Raw genomic sequence first — 18,200 nt, 5'->3', positions numbered from 1 at the left:
TCACTGGCTGTCTGGTTGTGGATCATTAAAACTGTGGTTGCTGTAATTTGAAGCGTTCTCTGGCACAAGAGAAATAAAGTTCTATCACACAGTATGAATACCAACAATTTTCATATCACAGTACAGTTTTTTATCTATCATTGTAACTCTATATGTTTCAGCTCACTCATCTCCAGTGGTAGAAGTACTCAGATCTTTAATACTGTTACAAGTGTTACGCTAAGTAAAAGCACTGGCCTCACAATATACTTTAAATACCAAAATTAAAAATACTCATTAGGCAGAATTTAATGTTGCAGCTGGTAACCTGCTTAATGTGTAATAATATATCATAATTTATTTGTTAATTGTATTTTGGAGCAATAATCTGAGTCTGCAAAGTTGTCAGACAAATGTAGTGGAGTAGAAGTATAAAGTAGGAGAAAATGGAAATACTCAAGCAAAGTACAAGCACCTCAGGATTGTACTTCAGTGTGTGAGTAAATGTACTTGATTACTTTACATTACTGCTTGTCTGATTTTACTTATGAAGGGTATAAAATGAGTCAAATGCTTCGCTAAAATATTGAGAAACCTGCTGAATTTAACATAATACTGAATGATTATTGAACAAGACCAAACAATAAAAACAGACTTATTAATACCACGTGACATTTTCTCGTCACATATCATCATAACCGTTAATTAAATAATCAACAACAGTCAGTGACACAGGAGACAACAGACTGATCCATTTGGGAAACTCAGATTTATTTGGCATACTCTTCACATGCATTGATGATCCTTAACATCGAAACTTTTCACAGTACTAAACATGCTTGCAGGAAATAGATGACAGACTTTGAAAACAACGTTACATTCATCCGTTTTTGGTCGTGTCCACGTGACATCTTGAAAGCACGAGCTGGTGACGTTAAGAGGATTAACGTCACCTTGTCAAAGGGTGATTGCTTGACACAGTTCAATTCAAACAAGACAGGAAAAAGACCCCTTTACACACACGCACACGCACACACACACACACACACACACACACACACACACACCGGATGTCCGTCCACAGTAATACATTTTTGGTGTCCCCTGCTGTATTAAGTCCATCAGCAGCTTCTTCAGGTGGATGAGTTCAGGATGCGGGAGTCTGCGGAGTCGGAGCGCTCTTCGTACTCCTCATCAGGCGAGTACAGGCCGGGTTTGGGCCCCAGCGTGCAGCTCTCCTCCTGGATGCTGATGCGCTGCTCCTCGGACGGTCTGGAGGGGAGGATGGGGGAGCTGCGGAACACGGAGCCACCGGGGCCTGTCGGGGCCGCGGGGGAGAACGGCGACACGTACTGGGCCGCCGAGCGGAGCTGGTACTGCTGCTGCAGGGCCATGGTATTCCACAGAGTCACGTCGTTGTGCACGAAGGGGCTGGCCTGGCTGCGCGTCAGAGAGTTGCGCAGCATGAGCGGGTAGCGCGTGGGCTGCGGGAAGGACGGGTGCTGCAGGGGGACACCCAGCGGGCCGGTGGACACCACGCCCGATGAGGAGTCGGATGTGAACCGGAGGGACTCGGGGACGCGGAAAGCGGAGCCCACCGACCACTTGGCGGAGGAGGTCACCGGGTGGTAGGAGCCCAGCGTGTGCTCGAACAGGTGTCCGTTTGAAGGAAGCAAAAGGGCGTCTGGGTGCGCGTCTGCGTGCGGGTGCGCGCTCCCGTCAGGACTCCGGCTGGACAGCAGCACCTCGATGGCCCCCACCAGATCCCCCCCGCAGCCCCTGAGGATGAGCTCCAGCACAGGAGGCTTGTGAGTGGGGAAGATCTTCTTGAGGACCTCCAGCGGCGGCCGGTTGGCCCGGAGGCTGAAGGGCAGGTTGATGGAGCCGGCGAGGCCTTCAATGAGCACGCTCTGCTCCCCGGGGCTGACGGGATACTTCTGAGGACTCTCCGCTTTGGCCTCCTTCTCAGTGCTGCCGGCTTTGGGGAGGCTGTAGCGGCTCTCCTCCGGGTGGGAGGGCGTCTCTGGAGGCTCCGGGGTGTAGCAGGAGTTTGGTTTGGAGCCTTCAGGGGAGCTCACCGGGTCCTGCTCCTTCTCACTGGAGCTGCCCCCGTTCTCTCCCCCGGACCCCTCATCAGCACCGTCCTCTGTCGGCTCTGCAACACAAGGGAGCAGTCAGGGAACAAGCCTGGGCGGTGAACACACATGTCAGCCTGCAGGAGATGCACCCCATGCACAGTATTAAACAAACATTAGTCACTAATCTGATTTAAGAAACAAGTATTTTCTGCACTTCTCTTCTTGCAGACTCCAAAGCTCTCCTCAACAGGAAACGCAACACACAATCAATCGCTCCCCAGCTTGTCTCCAACACAAAGACTGATGTGGCTTTGCTTCACTTTCTCCCCTCCACAGCTGTTAACACAAAGTGCTGACTGTGTGTCAGTGAGGAATCTACCGTCGATGCCTTTTGACCACATTTTGTAAACAGATCGCTTGTTGCTCGGTAACATTTCATCTGAAGTTGACCTCCTGCGAGAAATATGGCGATGACATTCGATCGGTGCTGTCCGCCGCTGATTACTGTAATCTTTTAAACCACTCAGCTCCGTGTGTCAGCGTGGAGATGGAGCTGGTGTGGAGTCAGCTGCTTGTGTCCAAATGTTTTAGTCTCACAGAACAAGAGGGGTCAGGTGAATGTGGGAAAACAAGTAGGTCCAGATGCACTGTGGGACATGTTCAGTTATTCAGTAATTATTATGATGATGATGATGTAGGAGGATTTACTGAGCACATTATCTTTTCATAAAAACCACAACATTCGCCACTTTTCTCAACAACAAACAGTAGGGGAAAAATAGTGATATAGCCCTCCTGAAATTAAAACAGTTATTAAAAAATAAAAAAAAAATAAAAATAAAACAGATTGAGGGCCTTCAAATGACCACGTCTCAAATATTAGCAAAAAAATAAAATAAAATGAAATAAACAGGATTTTTTTTTCTGATTAACTGTGTGGGTTTTTTATAGGCATATAAAAAAAAATAAGAAAAAAGAAGGAAAATGCATTTTAAATAAATAAATAGGCTAAATCTAAAATATATATGTAAGAAAATATCAGTCAGTTAAAAATAATACCAGAACCAGGAGTTAATTTGCAAACCAGATGAAAGCTATTGTTAAAACAAATAAACCATCCCCAGTTTGATTGATATTTCCTTAAGTGCACAATAATAAAATATGATTTATTAAAATCTATTTTTTAGAGATCTTATTTAAAAAAAAAAAAAAAAACACCATTTGATTGATTGTACTGCATGATTTAGAAAAATAAATAAAAACGAAGCCATCTGTAAATCTGCAAATCTGCAAATGAAGCCCTCTCATCCCTAAAAATAATTCAGATATTTTTCAAAATATTTCTGTAAAAAATGTAGAGTTTTTATTTTGTCTTTTTGCTTCCTAATAATAGATTTAATAAAACGGTATTTTCTTTTATGGTCACTTACCTGTTTTCTTACATCTAAGCCTCTCATGCTGCTGTAAAATGTGAATTTCTCCCCTGAGAATCAATACAGTTGATATTTCTTATCTGTTTTTGGTGATTTAAAAAATCCCCTGAAAGTGGTTTGAATGAGTCTTTTCATTTTAGCAAAAAGTGTCATTTGTAAATAAAGCAAAATTAAGAGGAAAATGTGTTTGAGTTGTTTTTATGTAGATAAAATATTACTTAAAAATATACACAAATGACATCATGTTAAGGTAGTTTGTATTTTTCTGCATTTTTTAAATTTATTTATTTTTTTTAATTTGCATTTATTTATTAATTAAAGGAATGCGTTGAATTTTCTAAATTTCAAATTAAGAGATTTTTGTGACATAATTTTCCTGCAGGATTGTGTGAAATGTTAAAAACAATTCACACAACAGACAGACTATGTAGCTTACTGGTAAAGTAGTCCCGTGATAATGTGGCTGTCTGTGATTCATTTTATTTTTATTTATTAGTAGTAGCATCTCTGTAATAATGGTAGAAGTAGCTTAAAATTATTTCTGTCATTATGTTTTTTCTGCTAACTGTTGCCACTTTACATAATTTTCATTGCATTGAATAAAATTAATAATTCATGATAAATTTAAACAGTTAAAGTCAGACTTGTCTCCCACAGCTCTTCCCGTCTTTTTCCTCCCACCTGTGCATGTCTGTGCTCCGGCCTGCACCGGCTCCGTGCTGCTCCACCTCAGCTCCAGCTCCTCCGTCCTCGGCGGGGCTCCCTGGTTCCCCTCGCCGGCCCCGGGTATGCCGATGCCGGGCAGCACTCTCAGCGACTCCGGGATGAGGCTCTCCAGACTCTCGTTGGCCTGCTGCCTGCGGAGCGCCACCTGCGCCGCCATGACGCGCTGCCGCTCGATGATGAGGATGCACTTCTCGCAGGTGCAGTCCTTGAAGCGGCAGTAGCGCTTGTGACCTTTGAGCCACGAAAGCACGCCGTGGTTCCGGCACCGCGCGCACTTGGGGGTCCTCTGCAGCGGGGCCCGGGGCTGAGACACCGGAGCCCCCATGTACAGGTAGGGGGACCCGTAGCCATTCATTCTGTCAACGTGTTTTCCAGGACGCGCAAGTTCATCTGCGGAGAGGCGAGGCGGGGCGGGAGTGTTGTTGTCAGAGGCAGCAGCAGCAGCAGAGAGATGGAGCTGGATGGAACTGCTCTGCCACACGCATGACAGGACGAGGAGAAGAGGTGTTGGCTTGTTGTGGAGGATCCACCTTTCCCCCGGCTGACAGCACAGATATGCATCAGGGCTGACACGCACTTATGGAGACGAGTAACCAAACGCTGTCACTCGCGTCAAAGCACGCTGCAAAAAATGTCCCTGTGGGACTGAAAAAAAAAACTTGCCAGTGAGGATCAGATAATGTTTCCCTGTAAGGTTCACACGTTTGTAGAGTTTCCTCTTAAAAACGGGACAGTAACTTTCTAGAGAAACATTCTGCAGTGGGAACACATATTATCTCCATGTTAGAGATTTTAAGACTTGACGAAAACTTGAGATTCTTCAAAAAGCACATGAGCTTTATTGATGGGAAGCTGCAAGATTATCTCCAGAAATGATCCCAAAAAGGTCAAACTGCAGGACAGGCCTGTGAATGTGCATGTAACAAACATGCCTTAAAGGATTTTACAAGGGTTGCAAGAGTTTAAAATGTCTGTTTTAGTATTCAACATGAAACAAAACACAACATTTACTCAAAATACCATCATAAATATCTCACATGATCTACTCTGTTGATGCTCAGTATCAAAAAGTTGGCATCCCAGCAGTCAAAAGTGGCCTGTGATGAAACATTATGTATATATATATATATAATATGCAGGAAAATAAGGAAAACAGAGTATGAAACTAATATCCATTAAAATGTTCAGATACTGTTAAAGACTACAAGTCAGTTTCTCTTCTAATGGCAATTTTTAATATCCAGCAGTTCAACATGAAAAATAACATTGAATTCAAACTCTAAACAGCGTCATGAAAGCCCTAAAAATATGCATAAGCCTACATTTGGAGCCCAAACTGAACTGTCCTCTTAAGCAATAATGATTTGGACCCTCCAGCTATAATGAGATATTTTAACTTCATGCAGGGAAACTGAGTCTGTGCATGAAACAAGGTGACAGTTTAAACTTTCAGGTTAAAGAATAAAGTTTAAGAGACAAAATGCATGAGGTAGTGCTTTTGAAATTGGCACAACTTTGTAGATTTTTCAAGAATGATGCATAAAATCATATTTTGTTAAATAACATGCAACAAAATGTCAAATTTATTTTGAAAATAGCATCAGAAAAAGACACATGTATGCCCTTTAGTTTAAGCCCAAACTCAAATATCAACTGATTATTAAAATATGTATTATAAATAGTATAATAAATATGACCTCCAAGCTATTATAAATGAGACATTTTATAGACTGTATACAGGATTTCATTCAACAGATAACCACTTAAACTTTAAAAACTGAAGTTTAAAAGACAAACTATCATCATTTTGTGCATTTTTATTGGCAACCCAAAGCAGATTATTCAACTATAAAGCACATATTTCTTATGTTGACGTGTCAAAACGTGAAAACACACTAAAATTAAGCATATAATAGCATCAGAAATACATACTGCAAATAATATGTGTAGCCATGAGTCGAATGAACATCAGATTTGATGTCTGAGCTGTAAACATTGAGACATGTGCATGAAACAACTAACTAATTAAACATTTACAGGATTTAAAAAGACTGAATGCACATGTGCTTTTTCTCTAATTTAAAAAAAATATGACATGGAATTTACATTTTAAGAGTTCAACGTGGGGAAAAAATCCACATTTAACAACAACAACAACAAAAAAAAAGAATAAAAAATACTTAAAAGATGTGATAACCTTTAGTCTGAGCCCCACAACTCAAAGGTTTCACTCAAATGTGACAAATCTTACATCACTCTGCAGATATATATGCCCCAAAATGTTCATTTTTAGGAAATGCCACAAGCATACTGCACCCAGAGAATGATTTCATTTCTATTTTAAAACTCATGCTATAGTGTATATTCCCCTGCAGGCCCAGGCTGCAGGACTTAATTCGCACAAAGTGCTCGCAGCTTCTCGCAGCGTTTACACAATCGTACATAACTTAGATGATTAGGTCTCTACATGTATAAAAGCCCTTTGGGAACTATGTCGAGGATGCTGATATGTCCCTTCTGCTGGACTAATAGAGGGCATTGAAACATAACACCGGACAAAGCCGGGGCCCATTTCTGACCGTAAAAAAGGTTTATTCAAGCAAATAATGGGATCCGAGCCTCGCGCGGCTTACAGAGAATAAGAGCACGGTAAACTTCCCCACATGAAGCCCGTCTCCAGGGCTATTAAGCTTTTAATTGGAAAATAGCAGAGGAAATTTCAAGGTGACTAGAGTGGCTTTGCAGTTTGTGCCGGCCGAGTAGATTTGTGGGAGTGGGAGGCGGTGCGGGTGAACGCCTACACCACAACGCATAATAAATTTATTCATGTTGTTCGTTGATAAAAGACTAAAACACAAACCGGAATAAAAGTTTATACTGCAGGGTGCATGGTAATTGGCACAAGGCCTCATTTTTTCCTCTTCCTCTGTTTAATGCAAGTTGAAGATGCAGAGAGACTCGTGTAAATATCGTCTGCTGAATGTGCATGTTATATCAAACACTAAATATATTTTAATCTATGGGGAAAAAAATGCATGTTCTTTATGAGATGGGGTGATACTGTATGTTAGAGAGACATGTATTAGACTATAATATATTTAACATATTAATTAGGAATAGAGGTGTATTATATAAACTAGAAGTTAAACAAAAATATGATACCTTACTAAAATATACCATGGATTAAAAAATTAATTAATTAATAAATTAATAATAATAATAATAATAATAATATAACAACAACAACAACAACAACAACAACAACAACAACAACTATAGCCATTTAATTATTGGTTTGACAGACCAACTGTAGTTCTACAAAATAAAAATAAAATAATAAAAATAAAATAATAATAATAATAATAATAATAATAATAAAAAAATAATCCCAGCTTTTCTTCTCAAACTGTTTTTGATTCTGACTCTCTAAAATGATGCATTATAATTATAATCATTGCATCCTAATCATCCACTGCTGTAGTTAGCCAGCAAGCTATCTGTTAGCTAACTGTTAGCTTTGTCAAAATAAACTGCTCTCTGCTGTAGTTAGCCAGTGAGCTAACTGTTAGCTTTGTCGAAATTAGCTGCTCTCTGCTGTAATTAGTCAGCGAGCTAACTGTTAGCTAACTGTTAAAATCAGTCAAAAGTAATAAAAATTAGCTGCTCTCTATTTTTTAGCTAGTTATGGTCCAGTTCACTTTCCTCTGACAGTTTGTTTAATAAAAAGTTACTGAAGAGGGAAAATGAAATGCTTAGCTTGTTAGCTTAGCTTAGTTGCTAACAGGCCAATTGACCCTTTCACTGTTAGCAAACAGCATGACGTTTTTTGGTCGGTGGGGCCTAGCTGGAGGCAAAACAATTCGCCACAGACATTAGCTAGCACTAGCTAGCAAGTTCGGCTAGCTTGCTTTAGACAATGGAGGAAGGTGATGCCAGTGGTGTTTTGGAAATTTTCATTCCAAGTGTCGTAGCGCGCTCTGGCACAAACTGGACCGTTCGTAAATTCGGAGTGCTGTCTGAATGTACTATTTGGTTATTGAGAGCACCGCACTCTTGGAGTGGCAGAGCGCACTCTGGGCACTCTGTTTGTGCAACCTGGTCTCACTCCAAAGTTGCTGAAATCTGGTGCTTGGGACTGTATATAATGATGGATGTAGCTACCCTGATGTCAAACATGGAGGTTGGCATTTCAGCAGTCACAATCTTGGTTTTTTGGAGCCAGAGGTGACCATATGTGGACGAGAGGATGGAGCTGTGGAGGAGTGGGGATGGATCTGACTCAGAGTGCTGGGACACCTGGCAGACAGCCTGTCTCTCAAGCAACCTGCCCTTAAATATGCACAACACTGGGCTTTAATAAAATGTAAACAGGTGAGTTATAAATAAAAAATAATAATAAAAAAAATCACCCCCTGTAAAGTTGTCATGTTAAAATTAGCTGTAGAGACCAAAACTGTTTTTTGTTCCACACTGCAAACATGTTTTTATTTCTGCTGTAAAGTTGGACATTTTAACACGGGGGTCTGTCCTTTGTTTTGGAGCCAGCCTCAAGCGGCCATTCGATGAACTGCAGTGTTTGGCACTTCCACATTGGCTTCATTTCTCAGCCTTGGAGGATGTTGCCTGATGTGAAGTCGACTCCTCATGATGCTCATTCATGATACAGTTCAACATGATGTTTCCACATGCACAACTTAAAATGTTTTCAGACAATTTTTTACCACTGATTTTATGAGTTCATTGGGTCCCAGACCCAGTTCTTGGGTTGTCCTACTAAAGAGACATCCTGCCTTAAAAGAGGCTCATAACTGCAAAGGACATGCGGCCTGTACACCAGTGTCCACTGACTTACCATCACCACTTTACCCTGGACAGGTCGCCAGACTATCACAGGGCTGACACATAGAGACAGACAACCATTCACACTCTCATTCACACCTACGGACAATTTAGAGTCACCAATTAACCTGCATGTCTTTGGACTGTGGGAGGAAGCTGGAGTACCCTGAATAAACCCATGCTCACACATGACGAAACGCTACACTCCATCTCCACACTGCACCACTGTGCCATCCCAAATAGTGAACATCATTTACCTTATTCCAAAAACATAAGCTAAACGTCAGCATATTATTTGATTTTCATGAGTCAAAGAATCAGTTTGTGCAGCTAGTTTAACGTCTCAATCCCTCCCTCAACATCTTGGACCTCATGTTTATATTATCAGAGGAAACTCCTCCAGCAGGGCCCCTCTTCAGGAGGAGGAGGAGGAGGAGCTGACCTCTGCTGAGTGGGGTTATTATTAGGTGCTGATTGGGGGCGTTGCTGCCACTCAGAAGTCCTGTCACAGAAACGCTGATTTAAGTCTCCCCGGGGAGGCGGGGCACTGAGCTCCTACAGAGGAATTAGCCGGACGTCTGAATTAGTGAGAACATCAGTCAGCAACCATCAGTCCCCGGGGGAAGAGGGAAAGTCTGTTCTTTTAAGGCTACTTTAAAACATGTTAGAAAGATGTCTAAAAATCTAAGGCAGTAATAGAGAAGAGAGTGGTCCTGCTATCCGATCAGGTGGAGCAGGTGTAAAGACAAATGACGGGTAACGTCCTCAGATTAGTTGTGGCTGCACAGCGTCACAGTGGCCTGTTAAGTTGGTTTAGTCTGTCTAGTTCAGCCTGTTTATTGGTGCTTGGATGTTTATGACCGGATCTCAGCCTGTCCTTCAAACAGCGCTGTGATCCTCCAACTAACGGTCAGCAAACAGGACAGACTATCAACCACAGCCTCTGCCTGGTGGTACACACAGAGAGGTTGTTGGCTGTTACCGTTATTAGATTAGAAATTATATAACTTCATGATTTAAATATGTAAATTCCATGCTGTTTCTGTTCATGCTGCTTCTCAGGACACCAGGTACAACCATGTAAACTTCATCATCCAATAGTCCCATTATGTGAGAACTCACTTCTACTCACCCAGGAGGTTTGTAATGCTTTGAAAAAGTAAAAATAAATGACAGGGTTTAAATGAGGATAGCAAAACCCAGCATAAGAACACATACGCAGATCTTTAACTTGAGTAAAAATAGCAATACAAGTTTAGTCTCACATTTAGAAAAGTGTCCACAAGAATTTAATTTTCTCTGCACCATTTGCTTTGGTATTTTATTTAGTTTCACAGTGTGCCACTTTTTTTTTTGCTGCTAGGACCAAATTTACTTGTTAGAAATAAAACTGAAATTAAAAAATTGTTAAGACAAGTCAGATTTTATGTTGTTCACTTTTTACACTGTCCATCTGTGAGGAAACAACCTGCACATCTTCACAGGTGTTTTCACCTGTTGTGGCTGATTAGAGGTTTGGCTCAGGTTTAAGGTGAGTGGAGCAACACTGGAAGCTGGAAGCTGCCACCAAATTCATCAGACCAATACAAAGTTTTTTTTAAAAGGGCCATAATTGAACAGATTTTGCCGTTTCTAAATTAGTCTCTTCAACCACACATTATTTTATTCTGTCTTTATTCATATAAAAAGGTCCTATGAGATTTAACTGTTTGTGCCTTTTTCTGGTTTCCACAGCTCCACATTTTTCTGTTTACAGCTCAAAGTGATTTATAACTGTGTGACACAAAACTCTTGCTGGCATTCTTTCAAAATGAACTCTAATATGTCAACAAGTGTGAAAGTGAAGTTCAAAGTCAGTGCTGTGGAGAGGACACAGACACAGACAGTGCTCGAGCTACAGACAAACTTCCCCTTTTATAACCTCCTGATGAGAGATTGGCCGACACCTGTATCAATCAGGCTGCGACACGGATGTTGACTATAATTAGTCACCTTTGTATCTGACCACTGAATATTCTAGACATTTAACCTCCTAAAACCTCCCAAACCTCAAAACAAACTATCGTTTTGCAGAAAAGTTTTGTTTGTTTCAACCCACAAACGTTTAGTTACCAAAGACCCTGAATATTTTAGACTAAATTTGAACAAAATAATGCTCATGATACCAAGAAAAAAATCACTCAGTAGGAAAAAGCACATGGGGTAATAATTGTTTGGTAAACATTTTATTTATCTTCAAGAAAAGAAAAGAAAAGAAAAGAAGAGTAGGTGTAAATCTGAAAATAAAAACTGGAGACATTCAGGCTTTGAGAAGACTGGACTTCATGCAAACATTCTAAACAAATACATAAAAAAATAGGATTAGAACTTCTGTGAATTATATTAAACATATGGCTAAATTTCAGTTGTTTAACACAGGTTTCAACAGGTTATAATCCAACGTGCTCCATTTCTACATGTCCTGTATGTGTCCTGGGAGGAACACTGAGCGTGTTATCTGATGAGATTATTCTGCACTACCTGCAATTTATTTTTAAGTTGAGGAAAAGCCCAATATACCATGTGGCTGAGGCAAAGTCAAAGTGGCATTGAATTAATGAGGCAACTGGCAGATTTTTTTGCTTTAATATTAAAAAAATCAGGTGGAACAATATAAAAACTTCAGATTTTTTGCAATTTTAGGTAAGATTGTTGCTGCAATATCCTCCCCAGACACGAATTGGTCGAGCAATGTATCCTCATAGAATAGTTTGTATGATATCCTACTAAAATGCAGACACAACAATTTGTATGATATCCTATGAATTAGTGCCTCACGAATGACGTTATGCCCTTAACTTACGGTTACGTAATTAATGCAAAACTTACTGTGGTTAGGTTTACGAAAAGAAGTATGGTAAAAACGTAGCTTAAAATGACTCAAAGTTCACACGATTACAAACACGTGTCTCCTGGGGAAAGTCCTAGAGAAAAGTCTGCGTTTTTGTGGCCCATCCACCACCCCAACCTGCCTCCTTACAAGATTGTTTGGGACTGCTTCCTTTTTTGATCCCGGTGACGTGATTGCAGCCGTTGACATTATGAAATTACAGATTTGTACGAATTTGAGTGCATGACATTCGTAGGAAATGTACAAACGATTTACGAGAACAGCCTTTGTCGAGAGAGACTCCAAGGTATTTGACACTGATTTCGGATTTAAAAATATCTCCTTCACGGTGTACCTTAATTGCATTGATTTTCTTAAGCTCGTACTTTGTGCCAAATGCAATGGACTCTCTTCTTCTTTCCCATATGAAAATAAAGCTTGTGTTCAATCAACCAGTGTCTTGCCAGAGACAGTTCTCTGAGTGTCCTGTATTACTGCGGTGTCTTTCCAGGATACTAGTAAGGTAGAGTCATATGCATAAAGCATTGTTTTAGATGTCACTGCTGCTGGCATATCATTAATATAAAATTAAAACTACAGTGGTCCCAAAATGGGACCCTGTGGTACCCCGCATGTGACCTCCATAACTGTAGACAGGGCCTCACCAACTTTACACACCTGTTTCCTATTTGCCAAGTAGGATTTAAACCAATGCTCTGTCTTTAAGGCCCATACATTTTAATGAATATATGGAAAATAAATTGCTGCTTTATGTTACAACTTTAAGCAACTTTGATGCTTGATGGAAAATAATTTGCTGCCTATTGCATTTTTTTGTGTGTGGACTATCTTGTTCAGCTAAGACAGTGAAAAATTTTTTTTCACAAATATTCTTACTCATGTCGACAAGATGTTAGATGACTTCACTGCTAAAAAACTGTGGTTCCTAGAGGTGCAACACAACCTATCAGATTATCGTTAGCACCTGAGCAGGTGAGGTAAAACTCATGTTGTAAAGATTAAACTTTACTTGAGCGCTATCTAGCAAACCAGCCCACGTTTCCAAAAGTTTTGCACGGCACCATTGTAATCAAGGATGTGTCATCAATGGAGGGCGTTGCACAACAGAAGGTAACAGTGGTAACAAAATTGCAGTCTACACTGATTACCTGCAAACTTTTGTTCTGTCATTCCAAAAACAAGCATGAACCAACTATGACCACTGCACGCTCTTTTTTGTCTGACAATTTCCCCACAATGTTTCGGTTCCAGTTGAGAACTTTTTGGGTTCTGAGTGAATTTTATTTTAGTCGAAACACTCTGGTTCAAAATTAGGTGCAGGAACCAGCACTGAACTGGTTCCATGTTGGTGGAAAAGGGGTACTAGAGTTGCATCCTCATATTTGAACATAAAATCTAAGTTTCTCTCTGCACCTCTGAGCTCACTGCGTCCTCTTCCAACACTGTCTGTATCCAGCGGCCATCACTCCACCCGAAGGTGTCATGGTGGGATCCAAGCAGATTTTATCTATTATGGGGAGGGCATGATTCATGGAGGCAGAGGCAGCTCAAGGAAAACCAATCCTGTGACACTTTCTCCCCTGCGCTGTACACTGGGGCAGCAGCAGCAGCTACAGAAGGACAAGGCAAGCGGCAGCCGGTCGCCCCTGACAACCGTGATAAAATGGCCTTCCTTAACTAAACTCGTAAAGCACGGGGCAATAAAACTCAATCTTCTGTAAAATCCAATTAAGTCATTATCTGACTGATTGTATCTTTAATTGAAAACAGAAGTGACAGTAAATTTCTGTGATATATCAGGATCAATCGATACTGCTGTACAATCTGGTCTCAAGAGGTGATTTATAATGTCAAAGCCTTATAGGTAACTCCACATTCTTCTCTCTAAAACCACTGGTGGATGAAATTAAGAGTAAGTGCGTTTCATAAAAAAACAAGATGGTCACGTTATTGATTACAACAGATGGGGCAGAATCCAATGAATGTTCCCACAGCGCAGCAGAAAGAAAATACAAGTAATTTTCTTTGTCTGTTTTATATTGTTGTTTCCAGCATCACATTTACACTCCATCACTTCAGAGCGTTTTTATTCCCCTAAAACTTGTAGCGACATAAACTCCAAGACTCCAAATTACTTTTGTTGCTGTCTTATTCAAACACAAACACAAATAAACACTTTCAAAGCATGCAGTTGGAAATGAATCTCCATAAAACACAGAACACATCAACACTATGCAGTACAGTAGTGCACTAGTCAGCTTCACAAAGGGAGAAAAGTTGGCAAAATATCATCCGAGTTGTTCTTTTTAATTAACACTTAAACAAATGGGCAACACAGGATTACTTTCATTAGTTCGTGAAATAAAGAATGACTTTGTTTGGGGGTAATTACTCACACAAAACCACTGTGACTAGGTTTTAATCTGTCAAAAAAACACACCTAACAATTATCTGTACTGTTGTTTTATTTTTATTTATTTATTTATTTTTCCAGATCTTAAGGTGACGTGCCAACAGTCCAAAACCCAAACATGTGTTTACTTCACATCAAGACAAGTCAAATCAGCAAATACTAAAATTTGAGAGCGTAAAACCATTAAATGTGCAGCATTTTTGCCTAATCAGATGATCAGAACGGCTGCTTTTCTGGATCAACTCATCAATTACTCAACTACATGTTTCAGCTCCTGACACTGCTGCTACAAATCCAGCTCCTCAGCCTCTGCTGCATCTACAAGGCCGTGCCAAAGTGTGTAAACAGTAACCCGTGTGCATAGCTAACAAAACTGAGCCTGAAGGGGTTAAATATACAATAGACATGCAAATTCAGTGGAATAAACAATGCCGCTGGATCGCTGCCATAAATAAGCAGTCGGTGCTCATCACACGCCAACGCAACGGAGGGAAACATGATTCATGTCTAACCTGCCTGCTCTCTCTGCTAACCCCCCAGTCGCACGGTGTCCTGCAGGAGAAGCTCAGCGTCACTGTCAGAGATGTTTTCTCCTCTAAACTCAAACAGTTTTAGCATCTTTTTAAAAAATCAACTGACGTCTAGGTATAAATCTGGGCACAATATGTATTAAGAGTTTTATATTGCAGATATACTTGTATTGGTGTATATGTCAACCAGGACACTTTATGTAATGTCTGATAAAATATCCCAGTCACTACATAACTTGGTCACAATTCTTTAAAAAACAAATGCAAGAAAACCTATAATGTGTATGACAAAAATGACGTTACTGAGAATTTTAAACTAAAATATCAATATTCAGCCTTGTAAATTCTGTCAGGCTGTATTTTTAATGAAATCTAAGTAACTCATGAAGATTGTTTAAACAGCATTTCACATTCACTATATTTACATGCACACTAATATTCTGCCTTTATTCCGAGTATGACAATATTTTGAATCTGATATGGGTCATGTAAGCAGCATGTTCTCGTTTGATACTCCGACTTAGGCCTTTTTCCGAATAAAGCATTATACAATTGAGACATGTGGGATATGATGAGAAGCATTCTCTGGCCATCAATAAAGGGCATTCAGAATATGCATCTCAAACTGGGTTTTTTTACTGTAGTTTGCAACGCAGTCTTTTGTCCGTTTACAGTCAGCTGTCAGCAAATACCCAACAGTTTGCAAGGCTGTGAGGTAGGAATGCCTACCCTAAAGAAGAAGAGACACACCTACTTTAAAACATTACGAAAAACTTGGATATCAACAGGTTTTTGGATATGAGCAAATATCGCAGCGCTGACCTTTTAAGAAGGTGGTTGAAGGACTGAACGAGGGAGGCTTTGTTTGTATAGTCCAACAGGAAAGATATCTGTCGGCTGTGACTGGTTGTTCCTCGCCACATGACATGTGGTGCGTACTGCTGCGTTCTAAAAGTTGAACTTGGGTTATCTTGAGGCGCAGCTGTCTCGCCCTGAAAAACAGGCGCTTGGGAACGTATGCACACTTCCACAGCGCCACTCTGGTGTTTAAACGCGTCTGCTGCGTGCCTACATTGAAAACACTGAAATTGGGGACGCATGTGTGCAGCCCCTAATGGAATATTCATTTTTATTGGACAGCTTAGTGGGAATATTGTCTTTTTTTGGAATAAGGACAAAAACCAGAATATTATGTGCATGTAAATGTAGTCAGTGAAGTTATAGTCATTTGAATACTGTTAAACAACTATTATGAGTAACGTAATACTGGGCTTGGGCAGTATCAAAGTATTATGGTATTACGGTACACCAAGGTATTTGGAAACCCAGATGGTATGATTTTCAATACTGTCAAAAATACAAGCGCTCCTCTCTCTAAACTCATTGTATGTAGTGCACATCCATCACCCCACACCCAAGGTCAGTCTCTGATCTCTACTGGTGGGACCTGAGCTGACAGACGCCGCAACAAATAGTCGTGGGGATAAGGTTACAGGACTGTAAACAGCCAGCCAGAATCAGCAGAGAGTGAGAGTCGGCATATTTTAACTTTTTTTTTGTTTGATGAGTTTGTACTGTTTATTTGAGACTGAAAAAGCTAAGAGAGTTTGCTGAACGTGGGGGGCTCGCTGGCTGGGGGAGTGGGGGATGGACTAATACGTAATATATTGTATACCCCAGTGAAATTTGAGCAAAATAAGAAAAATAGATGTCACCCAAGCCAACTTAACACCTCTTAACAAGTCTTTCTTTTTTTTTGCCCTCAAGTGGTTTAAGTTTTCACCCTGTTGCAGTGATACTGAGGTGTACTCCAGGGTGTGTCGGTGCACCGTGACATCAGTTTTGGGTGCAGTTATACAGGTGAAACACACTTAAAACTTTGAACCAAAGACAGCAGTGTAATGCTGCTGTTCAGCCTGGTGTTGAGCTACTCTTTAACATCAACAGAAAATCAACATCTTTATTAGTTTACTGGACCACAGAACATATGAATACAATTACACTGGCCAAATTTCTCCTCTGGCATCTTCTAAATAAGTGCTTGAGATGTAAAGTAATACTGATTCCAACTCAAAAATATGTCTTAGCAAACACTAAGCATATACTCTGATTGTCAAAAGATCGTCCACTAATAATTGATTGTTACTGATAATCGATAGACTTACTTATAGTAAGTTTAGTCATCTTTATCTTTTAGAGAGGGCTTCTCAAGTCAAGTTTTGGCATGTTGTTATTTGAGTTGCTTTTTTTTAAACTTTCCAAGCACACTGTACACTGGTGAACTGACTTCAACAAAACATTAACAGATAAAAATGAGCTAAAATACGAAAACAGCCTGTCGTTTCAACTAAGGCACAGAAAACGCATCATTGTGCCTCCTGAAACAAAGAAACCTGCAGCAACAGTTTTTTGCTCAACTGATGTCATAATACGTTTCTTGTGTGTAACCTTCGTTTTATTCATTTGGTGGCGTCGCCCTCGGTGATGGAGTTGACAGTGAAGTTTGGCGTCTCGCTGGCAGCCTCACACTCACCGTTGACATCAGAGTTAACCAGGGAGCTGATGGACCTGCAGGTCAGGGTGGGGTCGTGACCAGTGGGGATGCTGCTGGGTGAGAAAGCTGCAGGGACGAGACAGACAAGAGAGTTCTGGTCAGAGATCCACTAAGGACGCCAGCGGACAGACGACCCAACAGTCATGGCTACCTCACACAGTGATTGGACAGGTGTGTGTGTGAAGGTGTGAAAGTAGGTAGGTAACTACTTCTGTCAATTTTCATGTAAACAGCCAAGTACAGTGACATCAACCTCTTTGAGGATAGTCTGAAGTGTGCTTCTCCCATTTTAAATGATTCAGTATGTCACGCCTGTCTCAGTTCATTGTTTTCCATCCAAATGTTACACAGATTTTAGCTGAATTTACAGAAAATCGTCAAAAGAAAATGAGAGTTAATGCACGTTTCCATTTGCTATTGATATGCAAAGATTACAAGAGAAGAGCATTGAGATAAATAGTTGGTGGCGCTAATTCTAAGGTCATGTGCAGAAGAAGATGTAATCAAAAGAGCGACAGCCAAACCTCAAATGGTAAAAAAAAAAATAATTAGTAATTTTTGGCTAAGTTTGTTTCCAGCGGATTTTGTCGCATTTCTTTTAACGATACACCAAATTTTCCACCTCAACCAAGCGTAAAAACATTTACCAATATATCAATTTTCTTCCCCCCAAATTTTCATTGTTTCCATTCAGCTGTTTTTAAATGCAAATTGCAAATGCACATAAAAAATGCACCTTTAGGTGACAAGCTTTTCTG

At 40.4% G+C, this 18,200-nt stretch overlaps 2 protein-coding genes across 3 annotated transcripts in view; both read right to left on the bottom strand.

Moving 5' to 3' along the window:
* Nucleotides 1-767: 767 nt before the first annotated feature.
* On the bottom strand, nucleotides 768-4,632 carry dmrt3a (doublesex and mab-3 related transcription factor 3a). Its single transcript, XM_049578584.1, has 2 exons — nucleotides 4,172-4,632; nucleotides 768-2,134 (listed from the first exon to the last, which is right to left on the bottom strand). Exons 1-2 carry the CDS (start codon nucleotides 4,569-4,571, stop codon nucleotides 1,113-1,115), a joined length of 1,422 nt encoding a protein of 473 aa, XP_049434541.1. The 5' UTR covers nucleotides 4,572-4,632; the 3' UTR covers nucleotides 768-1,112.
* Nucleotides 4,633-12,808: 8,176 nt separating this feature from the next.
* dmrt1 (doublesex and mab-3 related transcription factor 1) overlaps nucleotides 12,809-18,200 on the bottom strand; it is a 42,230-nt gene continuing 36,838 nt past the window's right edge. For both annotated transcript variants that reach the window (XM_049578637.1, XM_049578636.1), the window contains exon 5: nucleotides 12,809-17,508. In XM_049578637.1, coding sequence (XP_049434594.1) covers nucleotides 17,348-17,508 — 161 coding nt within the window. In that variant the 3' untranslated portion in view covers nucleotides 12,809-17,347. The remainder of the gene's footprint in view (nucleotides 17,509-18,200) is intronic.

Source organism: Epinephelus fuscoguttatus, linkage group LG6, assembly GCF_011397635.1.
Source record: "Epinephelus fuscoguttatus linkage group LG6, E.fuscoguttatus.final_Chr_v1".
NCBI lineage: Eukaryota > Metazoa > Chordata > Actinopteri > Perciformes > Serranidae > Epinephelus > Epinephelus fuscoguttatus.
This window is presented reverse-complemented; position numbering and strand designations above follow the sequence as displayed.